This window comes from Poecilia reticulata, linkage group LG3, assembly GCF_000633615.1.
Source record: "Poecilia reticulata strain Guanapo linkage group LG3, Guppy_female_1.0+MT, whole genome shotgun sequence".
Taxonomy (NCBI): Eukaryota; Metazoa; Chordata; class Actinopteri; order Cyprinodontiformes; family Poeciliidae; genus Poecilia; species Poecilia reticulata.
In genome coordinates this window covers 25,462,869-25,481,885 of record NC_024333.1, presented here as the reverse complement: position 1 = coordinate 25,481,885, position 19,017 = coordinate 25,462,869, and the positions used below count along the sequence as shown (strand labels likewise).

The 19,017-nt window shown below is 40.2% G+C and overlaps 2 protein-coding genes across 6 annotated transcripts in view; one reads left to right on the top strand and one right to left on the bottom strand.

Moving 5' to 3' along the window:
* Nucleotides 1-7,996, top strand: part of adcy7 (adenylate cyclase 7) — a 43,445-nt gene extending 35,449 nt beyond the window's left edge. For 3 of the 4 annotated variants that reach the window (XM_008405550.1, XM_008405547.1, XM_008405548.2), the window contains 10 exons: nucleotides 591-728; nucleotides 812-874; nucleotides 1,670-1,860; nucleotides 2,083-2,209; nucleotides 2,338-2,496; nucleotides 3,776-3,922; nucleotides 4,094-4,189; nucleotides 4,319-4,433; nucleotides 6,485-6,609; nucleotides 7,589-7,996. In XM_008405550.1, coding sequence (XP_008403772.1) covers nucleotides 591-728; nucleotides 812-874; nucleotides 1,670-1,860; nucleotides 2,083-2,209; nucleotides 2,338-2,496; nucleotides 3,776-3,922; nucleotides 4,094-4,189; nucleotides 4,319-4,433; nucleotides 6,485-6,609; nucleotides 7,589-7,735 — 1,308 coding nt within the window. In that variant the 3' untranslated portion in view covers nucleotides 7,736-7,996. The remainder of the gene's footprint in view (nucleotides 1-590; nucleotides 729-811; nucleotides 875-1,669; nucleotides 1,861-2,082; nucleotides 2,210-2,337; nucleotides 2,497-3,775; nucleotides 3,923-4,093; nucleotides 4,190-4,318; nucleotides 4,434-6,484; nucleotides 6,610-7,588) is intronic. The other variant, XM_008405549.1, reaches the window with a different exon arrangement.
* Nucleotides 7,997-8,876: 880 nt separating this feature from the next.
* brd7 (bromodomain containing 7) overlaps nucleotides 8,877-19,017 on the bottom strand; it is an 11,012-nt gene continuing 871 nt past the window's right edge. The window contains exons 3-17 of one of the 2 annotated variants that reach the window (XM_008405551.2): nucleotides 18,464-18,557; nucleotides 18,315-18,372; nucleotides 18,007-18,151; nucleotides 17,688-17,798; nucleotides 16,876-17,045; nucleotides 16,212-16,329; nucleotides 15,889-15,964; nucleotides 14,868-14,975; nucleotides 14,645-14,780; nucleotides 12,338-12,449; nucleotides 12,198-12,245; nucleotides 11,396-11,477; nucleotides 10,204-10,347; nucleotides 9,696-9,836; nucleotides 8,877-9,058 (exon numbers count right to left, since the gene is read on the bottom strand). In XM_008405551.2, coding sequence (XP_008403773.1) covers nucleotides 8,985-9,058; nucleotides 9,696-9,836; nucleotides 10,204-10,347; nucleotides 11,396-11,477; nucleotides 12,198-12,245; nucleotides 12,338-12,449; nucleotides 14,645-14,780; nucleotides 14,868-14,975; nucleotides 15,889-15,964; nucleotides 16,212-16,329; nucleotides 16,876-17,045; nucleotides 17,688-17,798; nucleotides 18,007-18,151; nucleotides 18,315-18,372; nucleotides 18,464-18,557 — 1,617 coding nt within the window. In that variant the 3' untranslated portion in view covers nucleotides 8,877-8,984. The remainder of the gene's footprint in view (nucleotides 9,059-9,695; nucleotides 9,837-10,203; nucleotides 10,348-11,395; nucleotides 11,478-12,197; nucleotides 12,246-12,337; nucleotides 12,450-14,644; nucleotides 14,781-14,867; nucleotides 14,976-15,888; nucleotides 15,965-16,211; nucleotides 16,330-16,875; nucleotides 17,046-17,687; nucleotides 17,799-18,006; nucleotides 18,152-18,314; nucleotides 18,373-18,463; nucleotides 18,558-19,017) is intronic. The other variant, XM_008405552.2, reaches the window with a different exon arrangement.

The window sequence follows — 19,017 nt, the reverse complement described above, 5'->3', positions numbered from 1 at the left end:
TGATGTAAACTGAATAGAAATGATCAAAACATGAAGTTATTAGTTTTTTTTTGTCTTTTATACTGCAGAAGTGTTGGCTAACTATAAAAATCCCCACTTCCTGTTATAGTTCACAGACAAAGCACCAACTATAAAACAGGCAAGTTTAAAGAAAGTAAAGATTGTGAAATAGAAGTTCTATACATATATATNCATTTGCATCTGTTCTCTGAGGAAATTACTCTAATCTCACAGACGTATTGTCAAATGTGTGATAAATTGGTGTTGGTTTTTCAAAATGCAAAGAGATTTTTTTTTTTTTTTTTTAATAATTAGCTTAAGTTGAACTATTAAAACCTAAACATGCCCTTCAAAGTAATGTTTGAATTTTTGCAGCTTCCTTTTTGACATGGCAAATGAAATCTGACGGTCAGTTCATCGCAGTTTTCTCCCCAAAAACAAATTCTTCTTCTGGATCAAATCATCTGCAAGTCACTGACACATGATGTCTGGAGACGGCTGACTGGGCAAGGAGTCACATGCTCCTTTCACATGTCTGAATCCACCTTTTCCTCTCATCTTTTCTTCTCACTTCTCCTTATCCTCTGCAGCGCTTGTTTCCACACAAGCTGTCAGGGTGTCGGTGGCTGCCAGCTGTATCGGAGGCGGTGGTGAAGCGGCCGTGTCTGCGCCTCCCTCTGGCGACCATTACCACTGCGGTCATCATTATCGCGGCGCTGTTTAACCTGGTAGGACAATGTTCACAATTGGGGCTCTGAGTCAAATCAGGTTGGCTTGTCAGTCAAATTGAAATTCTTATTTCATCTCTTAGCATCGCTTCCTTTTCCAGAAGGGCTTGCCACCGGACATAGAGACTGATGACTTCTCACTGCCTGTGAGTGGAGGATTTGTTAACTATAATTTGTGTTTTAGTTAGTCCCATGGAGTGTTACTGTGTCGATACATAAACTTGGGGAAACACAACTCATTCTAGATATACAGTGTCGTGCACAAGTGTTTAAGCGCCTTGAACTTTTCCAACTAGTTTTTGTTTAAAAGACCAACACAAAGTGGTTCATATTTCTTGAAGGGAAAAGAAAATGACCTATGGTTTCGACAGAAAAGTGTGGTGTGCATTTTTATTCTGACCCCTGATTCTACCAACCTTTCACTGCAGCTCCAGCAGCAAGACATTTGAGTGTGTGTAGAGACCATTTTTTGTTTTTGCCAAACAGCTCAAACTTAAAAAGATTAAATGTGAAGTATAAATAATCGGTYTCAAGTCTTTTGCAGCCTCCAAAAGGTTTTCTGTCAGGATTGCCATGCGTTTACTTGCATCCATCAAGTCAGACCAGTTTCCTCATCCCTGCTGATTGAKATGCTACCTTCACATCCCAAATTATTCACAACTTTGTGTTGGTCTGTCAAGACAAATCCTACTTAAATACATTAAAGTTTGTAGTTGTAACAGACAAAACGTCCAAGGAGTCTAAGTATTTTTGCAAGACACTGGAATTATTACTTTATTTATGATAAAGGTTTGCAGGATTAAATAAAAGTTTCCTGTATTGGACATGTAAAATATTTTCTAGATGATTGTTTTAGTTGTTTGCATTTAAACATGACAGATATTTTAGACTTGTATTGCCTGTATGATGTATGTCCCCTCTGTCCTCTCTCTGTCCCTCAGTACTCTGTGTGCTGCTGGAGCCTGTCGCTCATTGCATGCGGAGTCTTTCTGCGAGTGAGCTTAGAGCTCAAAGTGCTCTTCCTCCTTGTTGCATCCATCTTGTACTACTACATCATCTTCAGCCTTCTTCACAGCCGCTTCATAAAGTTTGAAACCTCCTCCCAATACTACAACGGATTTAACTGCAGCGTGTAGGTCAAAAATTATGAAGCATGTTTTATTGGAGTAAGACTGTCAGAGACATTTCCTTTTACTTTGTTAACAGAGATGGACAAAGTTAAATTTTATCTGGTTTTAAACCATGTTTTTTTACAGTTTGTGTTAAACTGTTCTGAAAAAATACTCATAATGTCATCCTGAACAATTTAGCAAAATGTATTCCTCAATGAAGACTTCTCATTTTTGTTCTGCAGGATGACAAATAACACAAATAACACAAACTCAGTGCTGGATTGCACTGGGTTTGTCAAAGACCTCCAGATTATGAGCGGCATCGACATCATACTGTTTCTAGTCACCATGCTCATCATATCGCTGCAGGTAGGATATTTTTCTGCTTTCGTCGCCTTTCTCTTGTATCCCCAGCAGTTCCGGCAGAAGAAAACCGAACACATTAACACCCACACTACTGCTGCATTTTGTAACATCACTGCGGGTCTGCCTCCTAGAACGACAACTGCTTTCGGCAGGACTTYCAGCTCAAGTACAAGAACCGCACAGAGCAGGACGAGATTGAGACAAGGGAGAACCTGAACCGTCTGCTGCTGGAAAACGTGCTGCCTGCCCATGTGGCAGCACTGTTTGTCGGTGAGAACAAGAAGAACGAGGTGAGATTTTTTTTCAAGGCATTTCAGCTGAATCCTTCAGGTTAAGCCATCTGGTTGCTAGGCACTAGATGATAATTGATGAAAATACTACCAGTGAAACGCCATAATACAAGTCATTTTCTAAGCCGAAACTCTGAATTCACAGGTTTCTGATTCTACTAATTGTATTTGAGTGTTTTTATATTTGAAGATGACAAGAATCCAGTAGTTCCTGTTTCCTGTTCCTGATTAAACCTATTTTACATTCATCGATTCAATGTCCTCAGTGAAACATCCAGCTCATGGGATTATCACGTTACTACTGATATTAATGCTGCTTTCTCAGAAAATCTGAACCTGAAGCCTGAGTTGCTTCTGCTCCGTCGTTGGGTCCGRCGTCTCTCGTCTTCCTCTTGAACTACACCGCTTAGATTCTGTGCGTCGCTCATGCGTGTTTGTTGGCTAGTAAATCACCATGACACAATGGTCATTAAAGCAGGAATGGATCGTTTTGGCAGTGTGAGCAGGTTCCAAGACCAACTGGAAACAAATCAGCATCAGGAGAGGGAAGTTTGATCTACCCCAGGGATCAATCTGTATTGATATTGGATGTGGTAATGCATCAGCAGATAACACGGCTCCTCAGATCATCACAGACTGGAAACTTTACTCCAACATCCTAAAGCAACTAGGATGTTGTGCCTCTTTTGTCTTAATTTATCTCCTAATTAAATGAAAAGTTTACTTTGGTCTGTGAAGAGAACTTTGGACCACTGAGTTAGGGTGCTTTGACCGTTGCTTCTGGTTCAGAAGAAGCTTAACTCGTTAATTTGCTGTGCCTATCCCTGTTGCTTGTCAACCTTTACTTTTATATCTTCTTTGCCTCCCCTCAACTTTCCATTAATATGATTGGATAAAACCTGTGGTATCGGTTACCCTCCTTGTGGAAGATGTTAATGAATGTCTAATAGACAACTGTGAACACAATGGTTTTCTCCATATTAATATTTGGCCATAATATGACAGAAATGTCTGTGTTAAAGTCCTTTTGTTGGCATAAGTGATAGTCACATTTTCACAGATGGCTTATTTCTGAGTTTTATCAATGTAGTTAACAGGAATTAATGTCAAATACATCACAGTCTGTAATAAATCACTACAACATAAGCTTCATGTTACACACCAGTGTATTAACAGAATTTAGTTCATAACAATGAATTATCCTAATGTTTTTTTTAGCAAAATGATCAGACTGAAAATCAAACCATGTGGTTTTTTTTTTTGTTCTTTTTTTTAACAGGACTTGTACTACAAGTCTTATGACTGYGTCTGCGTGATGTTTGCCTCTGTGCCGAATTTCAAAGAGTTTTACACCGAGTGCGATATTAACAAGGAGGGCTTGGAATGCCTCAGGCTGCTCAATGAGATCGTCGCCGATTTTGATGAGGTCAGGAGAATAAAAATAGAAAAGACATGCTTTCCTGTTTCTACTGCCATCCATTGCATCTTCCTTGACATGCTAATTATCTGGACTTTTGATACATGCAGGGGAAAAAAATTAAATAAAAAACATGATAAAAGGTGAACATTTCTCAGTTGTTTTCCTGTAATCCTCCAGCTGCTCTCCAAACCAAAGTTCAGTGGTGTGGAGAAGATCAAGACAATTGGCAGCACCTACATGGCGACGGCGGGGCTTAGTGGGCCGAACCATCAGGTGGGCTTGAGTAGCGCTTCAGCTCTGGGTCAGGCAGGGGTCAGACGAGCTGTTTCAAAGCAGGCTCTGCTYGTGCTTGAAATGTTGTGGGTATTGAGTTGATTCTGTAATCCTCCTGCGTGTTTTCAGGACATAGAGAAGCAACAGGCCCAGATAGGAATCATGGTGGAGTTCGCCATTGCTATGATTGGCAAGTTGGACGTAATCAACAGACATTCCTTCAACACCTTCAGGCTTCGAGTGGGTGAGTGTGCACAGCAGCTGGGCAGCCGAAACCTCTACTGACTGTATGCAGCTACACCATAACCTGGCTGGTCTCCTCCGTTACCCTACACATGATTGGCGTTTATGTCCTRCTTTTACAGTCTGATCTGTAGCACTGAGCAGTTTTTAGGTTATTATTTTACAGACTGTTAGCAGCTTATCACAATGGACCTGCTTTTACAGCATCATGTTACTGGGACTAACCTTTTCACATTGCTTCATGTTAAAGCCATGAATCACAAATTTACTCSACTGGGATTTTATGTGAAAGACCAACACAATAAATTGAATCACGCACTGGAGGGAGTACATACTTGATTTTCAAATGTTTTGTAAAGTCTCAAAATCAATAATTGAGGCGTGTATTTGTATTCAGCTGTCTTTACTCTGAGACCCCTAAATAAAGTGCTGTACACCAATTGCCACAGATGTGTGTTAGAGAACGTCGGTGAGCGTTCACTGTCTGTGAACGTCGGTCACAGTGAAGGGTCACCTTCACTGACCTGTCCCTGACCCTGGACAGGTCAGGGAAAGAGTTGTGGAAAAGTTTGAAGCGGAGTTTGACTTGAACACGAGATCACAAGCTTGGCAATYCAAATTATCACCCAAAAATGGAAAGAAGTGAAGCAGAAGYRCAAGCCTGTATCTGAGCCAAGATGGCTGTGGTTGCACTAGARGAGCTGCAGAGATTCACGGCTCTCACACARATGACCATCAGCCCTGACCTGGGCAACGTCGCTTTAAAGGGTGAGGTGCAAGGAAAGACACCTCCATGCTCTCTACTGTCTAGAGAGATGACTCTAATCAGATAAGTTTGTTTTAAGTTTATAGAAACATTAACATTATTTAACAGGTAAAATAAAGGTGGGAAAAACATCTGTTGTGCCATTTCTTCTATTTTTTAATGTATAGATCTTAATTAAAAATATAGGGGTAGCATTCTGGGAGGCCAGATAAGGAGCATAGATGCACATTTGTAACTAGAAACCAGTCAGAACTCTGACTTGACAGAATGGGCCTTTGGATTTAAGGCAAATACACGTTTTCAAGAGGAAATCATGGAATATGTCAGAAGATAAGGCAATCCATTTGAGAAAGGCGAAAAAATGAAACTAAAACATTTTTAATTGTCCTAAATTATCAGGATTTAGAATCAGAAGTCCAGTGGGTTGAATAAAACATGTTTACAATGGGATAGAGAGAAACAATCTGGGATAAATGTACGATTTTCTGTGATGAACCACCAATCTGCGCTGGATGTGATGCTGGAGCTCGAGTCAGTCCAGATCTGTAGAACATGTACAACAGCTCCATAAAGATGAARGATAAAAAGACCTTCTCTGTGAAGTTTGCTGTAATTGTGGATTTTAATAACCAGTCATTAACAAAAGAAAAATGTAAACAACAAGGCTCCATCCTGTAGATCTTATCCTTCAACTGTTAGAGGAGAAAGTTGGAACGTGGCCTGTTTGTTAGTCCAGGCCTCAAAGAATTCGCCGAAAATAAAAACCCACCACCTGTGACTGTGTTTCATGATTACGTTGGAGTAGCTCTAAATTACTTTAGATGGCTTTAAATTATGCAGTGAATCTAATATCCAAAATGGGTTAATTTAATTTCTGTGGAAAATTGAGAGTCATAAAAGTATTTTCTGGTACATTAGTCAGTTCTCATTCTTTTTTTATGAATCATATCAGTCCTGTTTCAAGATATATATATAAATGCAGATTCATGCATGTGTAGTTTTTAAACAGCAGTTTGCCTRGGTTAGCTGCTGGGAGCTATAYACTCCTCAGCAGATAGTATCTGAATAAAAGACTGCATTAGATCAATTTGTTCTGATGAAGGGACACAATCAGGAAATCTTTGTAGTTTATTATCACGATCGATTAAAAACAAACCTGCAGCACACCACACCTCTGGTAATGAAGGAACAAATGTGTTTGTATTCTTCCCTTGTGACTTTCTTTTTCTACTTGTAATGTGATAAGATACRGAAATAAAMTWAWYYYYTTTTTTYCCCTTTCTAAGGAATTAATCATGGCCCAGTGATTGCTGGAGTGATCGGGGCGAGRAAACCTCAGTATGACATCTGGGGCAACACAGTGAATGTAGCCAGCAGAATGGAGAGCACTGGAGACATGGGGAAGATCCAGGTTGGTTTCAGTATGGCTTTGCTYGTTTTTGTGTTCATTCGTGTTTTCATGCCTCTCTCACAAAGGCCAGATTCCTGGAGCGACCAACTAGTAACTTCCCACTAAACAGATTCTCCCACATTAGCTGTGGGTCTTTTCAGTTCCTCCAGAGTTGACATGACTCTCATGGTTGCTTCTCTGGTTAATGCTCTCCTAGTCTTTACTTTAACTTCATGTCCAGTTTATTTTATAAAACCTGGCATATTGTTCAACAACCAAGTTAAAGGGTTTGCAGTCTGTGGCTCTGGAGCAGCAAGTGGCTCTGCGGACCTTCCAGTATGACTAAATAACGTTGACTTAACTACAACTAATGTTTTTTTACACGTAGAAAAAATGCTGGTTTTAGTAATTACATAGAATTTCCACAACAGAATGAGACTAAAAATACGTCAAATTTATTTGTCACTGGGTTAGAAACTGTGATAATGTAAACTCCCTATAGAAGAAAATGTATCCATCGTTTATGTAAAAATAGAAATAAAATTGTGGTCTTTTAAATAAGACAAATTTACCACGGCAGATCTCTAATAAAAGAAAATTAAGTTGCTTTTTTTTCCCCAAAAGGCCAGGCAACATATGCAGCTCTAAATGAGTTTATTTAGCAAGAGTAAGGGAAAAACGGCTCTTAGGTTTATGAAGGTTGCAGACCCCTGACCTGCCTGCTGTTTGAGCCCCATAAATGAAACCTAGCTCACTTCAATCAGAGATTTAGTTGGGAAAATAAGCAAACAGAGTAAAGGGGATTGGAGACAAAAGTTAAAAATCATGTTTTTTTTCCCCTTCTTCTACACATGAAGAAAAACCACACACTAAAGACTGTGRTTGTGTGAATGTTTTTAAATGAACGTAGATTTAAATCGGAATCATGACTAATCGAACATTTGGTCTGCATACAAATGCGCYTCTCTCAGCTTCAGCTGTGACTTTTTGCTCCTTTTAGGTAACAGAAGAATCCTCTCAAGTGCTGAGGAAGCTGGGTTACTCTTGTGAGTGTCGAGGATTCATCAACGTCAAGGGGAAAGGGGAGCTGAAAACCTTCTTTGTGTGCACTGACACGAGCAAACAGCTAGGCATCGGGCTGAGTTGAGGCCGGGCCGTCGCAGCCAGCAGAACTGSATAAARACTCGTGTACGGGTTACAGAGTTTACAGACTCCTGCACATCACAGGTGTCAGTCTGGCTGTAATGCGCGTTCCTGTGATGCCGTTGAAAAGAAGAAAGAAAACTTCACTGCTTCGCTGTGTGGAAGACACACCTGGGACCATTTAGTTAAGAGTTAGAAGACGACGGAGACGGCCGCCGAGAACGGCCACCATTTTTCTATTCACAATAAAAAAGTGATGTCATGTTTTTTTTTTTTGTTTCTAACCTAATGTGATGAAAATGAAGTTATGTATTATTTCTATTTTATTCTTGCAGATCTTTTAGATGTTGACTTCAATTAAAAAAAAGCATTATATAAAATTATGCTTTATTGGAGATAATTAGGTTTATTATCTAATTAGGGTCACATTTGTGCCCCAAAATGACTTTGGTTGAGAATTTTCAGAAATTAAAAATCTAAGTCAAGAAATTAAAACTCTGAAATTCAGCTACTTAAAAAGTGATCGATTATTCTACATGAYAGACATGGCAGATGTTAGGTATTCAGGTTGAGCTGTTTGAAATGAAAACCTTTTCTTGCATATTCAGGTAATGGTAGCTTTCCTGCCTGGTAAAACCTACATCTTCACCCCGTTACAGACGGAAGACACAACGCTCTGTAAGATCAGGTAGAACTCCTTATGCTCACATTCCTTGGTTCCAGTTGTGCAGTTTGACCACTCCAGCAATTTACAGATTCAACAAGAACTGTGCTGAATGTATTCCATCATTTTTGTTTATTCCACTTTGATAAAAGAAAAGAAAAAACTATTCTGCTGCCTTTTGATTTCCATGTGTGCTGCGACAGGTGGGAAATGTTATGCATGTCCTCAGCTGTGTGATTTAACAACCTTCCTGCTGATTTTTTTTTTTTTCTTTCTTGGCAACCACAACACTGTCGGCTCCTCTGAATCCGTCTCGTGGCCTTGTCATCTGAGACCAACATCTCGTCTGTAATTGCTGTTGCATAATGTTGTGCTGGCCTTTCTGTGAACAAATGTGACATTGACTTTTTGTACAGTTACAGAATGTAATAAATGTTTTCGTAAGTCTGTTGTTTGACATTTAGAATTGGAAAAATTTAAATAAGAAAAACAAAGGTTTATTGATTGAAATGCACACAAAAGTCAGACAAAAAAAAGCACCGTTTGTACAAAACTTAGGTTAATAAACTTAATGAGGCTCGCTGGAATGTCATTTYACTGCGACAAGGTGACCCACGTCTGGACAGGTGGATGAGGTCTCCATCGGTTCACTCGTCTCATGAACTGAAAGCAGAAAGAAAACCATTATGTGTGKTTTTTCTTTAATATAGGACATAATGCATCATAAACAATCTGTCTACAAATCACGTGGAAGCAGTTAGTAAGAGACCCAAGGTTTTAGAATTTTTCAGAAATAAGATGTTCCCACTCCAATGGGGCCCAACATGACAGCAAAAAGCTGAATATTCCATAAAACGCAGGAGATGTCAATACCAAGACGGGTGTAATGTTCTGAATGAGCAGAATATGGTAAAAGTTGAATGAGTGAAATAGCACAAAGTATGTAGATGTAGTTAAGTGGCAAAAAGCGGAGGAACTCAAGAGTGTTAATGGCTGCAGCGTTCAAACTAATAAAAACAGAACAGTGAGGAAGGAAAAGGAAAATTAAAAAGGACACAAAGGAATGCCAAGAGGGACACGAGGAAAGAAAAGAACCTAAAAAAACAAAAGCACACAAGAAAAATTACACAAAGATRAAAGGAAAGAAACAACACAACTTTTAGAAAATAGAAATGGAGTAAAATAAACATACTTTTCCAAGATCCCTTTACTTGTTTTTCCCACATGGAAGCACATTCCATCCAGTTCCAGGCTGCAGGATAAGCCTCRGCTACGGTTCGGGTGAGTTAAGACAGTTTACCTGTTGTGAGGTCTATGAGGGGTTCAGGCAGCTCTGGGGGGACGGTGATGCCCATGGCCTTTCTGATGCCGTAGATGCTGCTGACGTCACATGGGGCCACTTGACCAGTCAGCTCCGTCAGGTTCCCTGTAACTTTCTCAGCTGTGCGGGAAGGATAAGAAGTAAGACAGCAGGAGATTATGAGCCAATCACAAAGCAGAGGCAATAAAGGGAATTCATACTGTTTATTTTTGAAGTTATTTAAACCTAAAGCCAAGGGATTTTTAGTTATAAATGATTTCTAATAAAAAGGTCACATTATTCGCTCACACAGAAAGCAGCACATCAAAGGAAAATGCCTCATATCCCTGGGAACTGGGGGCCCCAGTGACTTGAATCAGACCACTGTCTAACCACACCTGTGTTGGATGAATACTGRYGAGGTAAATGAAGGGTTGTTGGAGGTCTACAGCTGGTGGTGAGAACCGAGTGCGGGAACAAAGGGGCCCATGCAGCGAGAAGCTCTTACCCAGCTCCAGCTCCTTGGCAGTCGGGGCCAGCAGGCAGATCATGTTAGGCGGCTGCTTGGCACTTAGGCGCTCCCTCTGTACTTCCTGCAAGTTACGCAGCAACTTTGTAGTTTCGTCCAACTTCTGCTGGAAGTGCAGGGCGTCTGTAACAGATAGGGGAGGGTCAGCGCGGACACTCTGTTAGCACTTCCTCTCGGCTCCTTCTGTTACGTTTGGGTGACCCCCGCAGAAACGGGTTACATTTACACAACACAATGAATCCTTTCATTCTGAATCCTGACAACATCCCGGTCAAAAACTAACAGTCTGAGATAGAAGTAAATGTACAGCAGGGTGCAGAAAAGTCTATTGGTGGCACATTTATTCATTATAATTTATTTACAGTAATTGTATCAGTGTTATATGCATTAAGTTGAAGCTGCACTTTTTGAGTGGCTTCTTTGTTTTTCTGAGAAATATACAGCGTCCGGCAAACGTTTTCTTACTCTGCAAACAATTTCTCCCTTCAAAACCACAATTTTCAATGTATATTATTAGGATTTTATGCGGTAGGCATACATTAAGTAGATCATTATGAAATAACAAAATGAAAATGATACATTTTAAAATATTATGATCAATATGGGTTCATCGTGTTGACTGCCCTCAAAATCAACCACTCTGATTGGCATCATGTTYTTTAATCCATGTTACAATTTTTCTCTCTTTCCCCCTAAGCTTTTCTGTCATCATATCTTGCCTTTATAGCGCAKCAGTAATTTTTGATTGAGAAGTTGACACTGCTCCGATATGCAGCTGAACTGACTGAGCCCCATTAAGACGATAACTTAAGGAACTTGGTCTAGTGTTTATATTTCAAAACAGAACTGCTATAAAATGTATTTTGCATCACACACCAGACCTTGTTTGAACTACTTCTCTTTCCTGTTTTGGGAACCATCAACTGTATCAACTGGCTGTGCCAAAGGACAACCAGCGGCGCCCTCTTCTGGTTGGAGGCCAAACTACAATAGCAGGCTAAGAGGATTTAATAGATAATCGATTGGAGGTMATTTTAATCTAATTAATCAACAATGAATCGTAAGTTGATTGTTCGCTTCCCTACCACAGTTATACTTTGCTGTATCAGGARTTAATTTTCTTGTTCCAAAACTATTCAGTTGCTTCTATAAACAAAGCTGAGGACTTTACCCCCAGAGAGTTGCTCAGCCACATCCAGGCTTTCAGCAGAACGAGGGACGTCCAGCTTGGCGGATGAGTTGTCCTCGGCTACCTGGGAGAGACAGAGAGGGGAAAAAAGACGCTTAGTCAGATTAGAAAATGCATTCCTCCCTGGACAGGTGATGTGCCAAGGGAACATCAAGGCTTTTTAAAGTTTTTCTTTTTTTTTTTTTTAATGGAGATGCTGCTTCTCTGATCCAATAAAAATCAAACCTAATCAAAAGCTACAACGACCGAGAAGGGGATGAGTGTAACCTGGAGAGCAGCCAAGAACAGCAAACAGACAGTACAGAGAGTGGCTCTGTGTCTGACGCTGGGGCCAGAGCTTCGGTTTCCTCTGCTGCTCTTAGGAGCGATTGAGCTCWGCAACCAGCGGGGCCGAATGCGCTGAAGGAAAACACAACCCCCTCCGACTTCTCTAACTGCGGACTGCGAGCGAGGAGCTCTTGAAGGGAAATGTTCTTTCCATGTGTGGATGGATGGCAGTTAACGGCGGGCCCCTGCTGTGTTGACACAGCTGGTTGGTGCAGAAACCATCAGCGGAGGCCATCTATAACACAAATCAAATGAAGGCTCCTCATATGGGGTGTAATGCAGGCACACRTGACGGGCTTTCCGCCGAGCAGCAGCCCAGCAGGAGCAGATGAGGCTGAGTGGCTCCGGTTTTGTGTTACATTCGTGTCATTCTACACTTAATGTCCATTTCCATTTCTCCTGCTGTGCTAAAAACACAGTGCACAGAAGCAGCTCCAGATTAAAGACAGACTCTCACCTCCACGCCACTCTTCTTCTCCTGTCTGCTTCCTGGCTCCTCTGGCTGCTGGACAAATACGAACMACAGAAAAGCAACATCACCCTCAGTTCTGTGGGTTAGGGAGCTGGTAATAGGATGCGATAATAACGGCTGCTTACAGCCTCGGTTTCCTTTAGACATCTTGAATGTTCTCCGTTGGTCATCGCATCCAGAAGACTGTCACCCATTTTGTACACGTACTCATCAGATTTGGCTAGGAACTCCGACAAGCTGCCAGAAACACAAAAACATCTTCTCAACWACAGTTTGTAAACTTCACAACTGCTAACTAGTTTGTTAATAATTTGCTGATAAAACCTGCTGAGAAGTTCAACACAACCTAAACTTCCCAGGAAACTGAATCCTCTACGCAGGATTTCGTGGACCAGTGAGGACATGTTGCTAACTAGTCCCACATTTTCAATTCATTCACTTTTCCAGGGAAAGAACAACGTCTTCCCTGGAAAGTGACAGAACCAGACAAACCGCTGGACAAAGCCAGAAAGTGAATATGCAGGCATTAACATCTGAGCACATAAAGCTACGTGAAGCTGAAACCACACATGATGGATGATAATGTACCTCTGTTAACCTCCCACATTGGATAACTTAAACAAACAGGCCGTATTTTACTCATTTCATTGCCTTGTTCTCAAACATTGAGGTATTTTAATGAGATTTTGTGTAACAGAACACAGAGAAGTGCATTCTTGTAAGAGCAAGTGAAAGAAAAATGTGGATTGAAAAACCTGAGACATGAATCTGTATTCATTCCCTTCTTACCAGTAACCAGTATACAGAGCCATTCAATAAACTAGAACATTATTGAAAAACCCATTTAGCGTAGGAACTTTATCGTTAAGCGAAACAGACGCAGGTGGCTTTGCACTTACYGTTACATCAGACCAATAAAAAACAGAACTGTAGACTTAATGAAAAGCATGTTTAATGTCTGCTTAAAGGTTCTCATTTTCAAAGGGCACTTTTAATCTGACAAACGAGACACATCAGGACGCATATTATCATTTACTGAATATGACTGTATAGGCCAGAGGCCTGCAATCTGCAAGTGGCTCTTAATAATTTGGATACAGAAAGCACAGAACCAACATAAAAAAAATAGAAATACAAATGCAGATTTAGCTGTCGTTTTTAATTTTTTGCATYAAATAAATCCTGCATTAAATTTCCACAACAGAATGAGACAAGTATCATTGGAAAGTGTTTTTGTTTAAATTATCATCCACAAACATCCCAAAGAAGGAAATGTATCAGTCCTCTTTTTGTAATTTTCTGTAGTTATAAAACTTAACAACAGATACAACATGGCAGCTCCTTAAAAATGACCACAAAACTCTTAGAAAGCGTATTTTTATTAAAAAAAAATTTAGTTGTATTTTTAGAGTCTTAACAAAAATGTAAAGTTTTTGGTAGCTGGATTCAGAGCAATAAAAGCTTTCTCCTACTACCAAAAAAAAATCAATGAAATAAATTAAGTGTGAAAAAAACTAGTATTGGCAGGGCAATAAATATATTAGACCTTCATGTTTTTTTTAATGTCAAAAGAAAAAGCGTGTTATCTATTATAGTGGTTGCAGCTTATATTTTGTCTGATGAAACAAAGACAACAGTCTCCTCGAGCCTTAATCCCCCCTGCTGAAACACCCGGCCTGCTTTAACTGATCAGCTGACCTGCCRAGTTAATATGAGGTGGGATTTCTGGGTCACTAAGCAGTCAGTATTTGCTCTGTTCCCTGACATCAGACAAAGAAAAATGTGTGAACATCTTTTGTTGGGACGTGAGTCGTGCCCTGTAAGCTGAAAGCGAGCTAACAAGCCTTACGTAACTAGAATATTAGCAATCTGGTAAAAGGAAGGGATAGGACCGCCAGTTCCCATGATGCATTTGGGTTTAAGAGTCAGCCTATGGTGATGACGGTGTTTGCTCAAAAAGACAGAAACATCTGGGCTGCAATTTCCTATTAGAAGTGACTTGAATGGGACATTGTGGCAGCTGCTGATTCTCACTGGTTTTGCTGCAGAGATTGAAACATGAGACATTAAGTGTCCATTTCGGGAATTAGATGAATACATGAAGACTTAATTACAAATGATTAACATCTTCCCTTTGGCACAGAGTAGTTCTCCTTTGAGCAGACTCTGAACTTTGTAACTTTGCTAATCTTTTTTTCATAAAACAAACCAACAGAAGGTCCCATTCATGTATTGTATTAAACCTGAGCTGTACTGTGAGACCTRAGGGTTGGGTTGTGTCTGCAGCTGTTGGCTAATCTCCGCTAGTCTGGATAAAGTCAAAAAAAAAAAAGAAAGAAAAAAGGGGAACATCTGGCCAGGAGTCAGTGAGGAATGCCTATAATGACGTTGCCAGTAAATCCCACTGCGCCTGTGGTCGCGCTGCAGCATACCTGTCTGAGCCCTGCAGACTGGACTCTTCTCCATAGAACGAGTAGATGAGGTCTGAGTCGTCCTTGCTGACGTTGGCGAAGCTGGAGTCGTACGCCGGTGCGTAGGATGTGAACGGGCCGTAGCTCAAGTAGGACACTGTGAAGAGTTTGTAACGCATCAGAAATCTCTCCGTCCRCTGCTCAGACGATATGAGGCGAGATGAGCTTGAAGCGGCTCGTTTACCTGGAGTAACTCTGTTCCTTTTGTCCTCCCTGAAGCTCTGCAGGCTGTTCACGCCGTTCTGCAGCCGATTGGACATCATGACCAGTTTCACCGGACAGTAGCCAACGTCTGAGCAGATGACATTTAACCGTTGCTTTTATTATTAGAAGATCTGCACTAATGTGTTCCAAAAGCAGGACGATATAAATATTTAATGTCTTACACACTGATTGTTTTTGCACTGGCAGTCTAACATTTATTGGTTCTCCTGGTAAATATTACTAAAGAAAATCCTTAAATTGTCAATGCAGAAGCATAATCTCTCACCAAATTAAAACCTGGGAAAACTTAACGATAAAAAAGAAATGCACTTTGATTGGAATACTGTAGGGAGCAAAATGGGCCCAGGGCATTACAGTCTTTACTGTACTTAAGTGTGMTTTTTCCACACATTCTTTCTTCGTGTAACTCCACACCCACCTGGAGTGTTTGCTGTGTAAGAGCGCAGTGTGAGTCTCATCTGACCAATTCAGATAACTCCAGTTATTGTCCTACTTCACAGACGTACATTTGTGATGGTAGGACAGCTAAAGCTCTTTTTTTCTGAAAATAACACTTATTTAGAGAAAGTACAAAGCATCTCATGGTTGCTATGGAATCCTAACGACAGCCTTCTTTCCTGTGGTTCTCCAACAGTGAGCTTTAAAGATTTGTTTTACTGACCCCACCCCCTTTTCTCACTGTGAGTTATATCTCAGAGAAACAGAGTCAAAATTTCTTAAAAATTGACCTCGGATCCTGAAAATTGATTTCTTTTAAACAGACGGTTACAAATACCACTTTAAATATTTCTGCTTCWAATTGTTATTTCATAATCTGATACAATTTGTTCCCCACTTTCCTTAAAAGGTTACATTTTTCAAAGATTGTTATACTGCAATAAAAGAACAAGCTATTTCAAGATTTTTTTCCCTCACATCTTGACTAGGTTTGCCAATAAACAAGGACCAAACTTTCTGTGACAGATTGACATTGTTTGTACCCCCAGGTGAYGGATCGGCTGGGTTGAGGACGGCGAGAGTCGTGGAGCCATCGGACTTCCGCCTTGCAAACTCCAACTGTAAAACAAATAAATGATCACTTTCTCATAAAAAAAAACATAAATAGTAATATAAATTTTCCAAAATACAATAATTTAACAAAAATATGTGACTTCACAAGGTAAATATTACGGATTATTGCTGAACTGRTGACTTTTAAATGATCTGCAGCATCTATTCTTGTCACACTGAAGAAATGAGTGTTTTTAAAGGAAGACAAATTAGCTGAAATAAAAAAGCTTTCTTGTGAATTCTTGCTTCTTACATCGCACTGCACCACTCTGTTCGACAGCTTTCCTCCAGACTCCTCAATGACCTTGCGGATTTCCTCCAGCTCTTTCTCGGCCTTTGCCGCCTCGTCCTTGGAGTCTTTGTCTTTGTCTCTGCAAAAGAATTTCAAATTGAAGAGAAAGATGAGACAATTTGACAATGAGTCGATATTTTGCAGCAGCAGCAAACGGCGACAAACAATAATGCAGGAAGGAAGTCTGCATATTTAAACGCTGCTTTTGTTCCACTCTTCATCTATTTGATTCGATTCCCTGACGTCAACAAATGTCATCAAGATGCAACAGGCTCGTAAAGATTGCTGTGGACATGGTGAGTCTTCATGCAGCAGAAAGAAAGAAGCTAAATTCATGGAAAATATGTACAGCAGCAGGAGCAGACACGTCCTAGCTTGCCATTGGGCATTCCTCACATTCTCATTATCCAGCTCTGTAGTAAAGAAACCCAAACYTTACGCAGTGACTGAGTGGGAATGCTCTMATAAACACACAACATGCTGTTTCTGATTAGTCTTCTTACAAACCTAACAATATTTCACCCTTCACTCAAAGCTTATGCATCTTTTACACAGATATTTAAAGGTCTAATGTGTCGAGTTGCGGGTTATCAGTGGAAGGTGTGACGTTGGCAAGTTGAAGCACCTTGGAGTGCTGGGCGTCTGGGAGCGCTCGCTGCTCCCTGCAGTCATGGCTCCCTCCTTGCTCTGGTCTGAGCTGGTGACTCCTTGGTCCTCTGACTTCACCGGTTGTTTGGCAAAGCCACCAAGGCCAGACATAAAATCTATGCTCTGCTTTAGACTGTCCAGCCTCTCCTGTTGGCGGAACAACAACAAAAAACACTTAGTGGCCTAGAGAAGAAAAGCAAATAGGTGAAGAGAATAATTCGCTTTACTGTATGGTAGAAAAGTCCAATTCTAGTGTCCTGAAAGTTGTAGCTGTGTGCTCACTTCAACACAGCTGACTCTAGTTGACTTACCGCTCCAACATGGCATCAAGCTCTGCACAGGTCTGTTAATTAACTATTAAATTGATGATGATGTGTTGAATCTGTAACGGGCCTTTCCAGACCAGCACCACCGCAGTATGAAAACTTCAGATGACGTTCTCTAGTGCCCTCATGTGTTGGATCAATGCAATATCTTGTCTTACTTACTGAACTCCCTCTTGTCTCCAAAGGAAACACACAGCTATTAGAGAATACATTATAAAGCTGTGTTCCTCACCATCTACTTCACTTCGGATCATTTTCCGAAGTGAAAATAAAAGTTTTTCTACTCTAAATAGTCTTGTGTCTGTTGTCTGTTGTGTTCATCTGAAGACTCTTATCACAAAAAACCCTGGTTTTCTAGCATTAGCTGGTGTTAGAGGATGTACTTATTCTGGCTGTACAATTTTGGACTGAAATCCACAGGCAAAAAGAAAATACAGACACATTTCTATGAGGAGACTCGTACCTGGCTCAGGATCTTCATTCCAGAGTGTAACAGTTTTCGAGCTGCCTTATGGTAGATTGTCTCTGGTTTGTTGTAAATCATGGCATTCTCACACATAATTCTGAAGTCTACCTACAGCAACAACAAATCCATTACCAAGCATTAGACAAGATATTAAAAAAAAAACATTTAAGCAACAGGTTCAGCACCTTGCAAGAATTGTATATTTAATTTATAAAATAAAAGATACTTGGAAAATTTAAAGAGTTAAGAATCCTTTCTGACAGTAAAACATCTTGTGGAGTTGTACGTCTGATCTCTGGTTTACCTACGCACTTACTTTGAGTTCGTCCAATGACTGATAGAACTCTTTCTTGACTTTGTCCTTCATTGTACTGAAGTCCATCGGGCGTTTAATAATTGAAGAGTAACCAGGTGCAATGAGGTCGGTCACCGGAAATGCAAAGAATGCATTGGGGTCTTTCCTGCAGTGTAAACACATTTCATTCACATATGAACCAAAACATACACAAAAACAGATACATGCAGACAGAAAGGATGTTGACTGGGGTTGTCAGCTCTGTGAGGGGAGTTTGCTTATACATGTACAATAATTAGTTAAAGAACACTTAGAACCATGTGCTGCACCTTTGAAGCTGCCTGATGAGCTGATTCAAAGCTTCCTGCAGAGGTGTCTGCTCTTTTTCTGCAAACACGGACGTCAGATGGATATTAAAAAAATACTTATAAGCTGTGAGAAAGAAAGTTGGAATAAAGTGTAGACATTTTATAACTACCTTCCAGTTTATCCAGCTCTGAACGAATAGGAGTTCTGCTCTGCTCTCTGTCTTCTTCCCCATCTGCATCGTGTCCCTTCTTCTTTTTAGTCATCTAACATGAACAGAGGCAATATTCGCCTTCATAGCAGCAAGTCTAATCATYTCCTACGGTCATGGCCAAAAGATTTGAAACTAACAGTTTTGTTTTTTACAAACTACAACATTGCTTGAAGGTTTCATGGTCAGAAAAGTTTAAACTAATCCTTTTTTTATTATCATTTTGCATCCTCACTTTTCAGTTTTAAATGTAAACTGAATGACATGAATAACACCAGAACAATGTAGCTGTCTTTTTTATTAACCTACATACGCCATGATTTCTGCACATTTTCAAGTCAAAATTCCCTACCTCCCCAGGGTTCAGATTTTCAGTTATCAATTCTTGGAAAAAGAAATGACTGGATGCATTGAGATGGACAGATAAATGGCTATAATCTTTAAATCATAAATACAAATATTTGACCTATTCTATTTTTTCTCCATGCTTATCCAGGATTGGAAGATGGAAATGT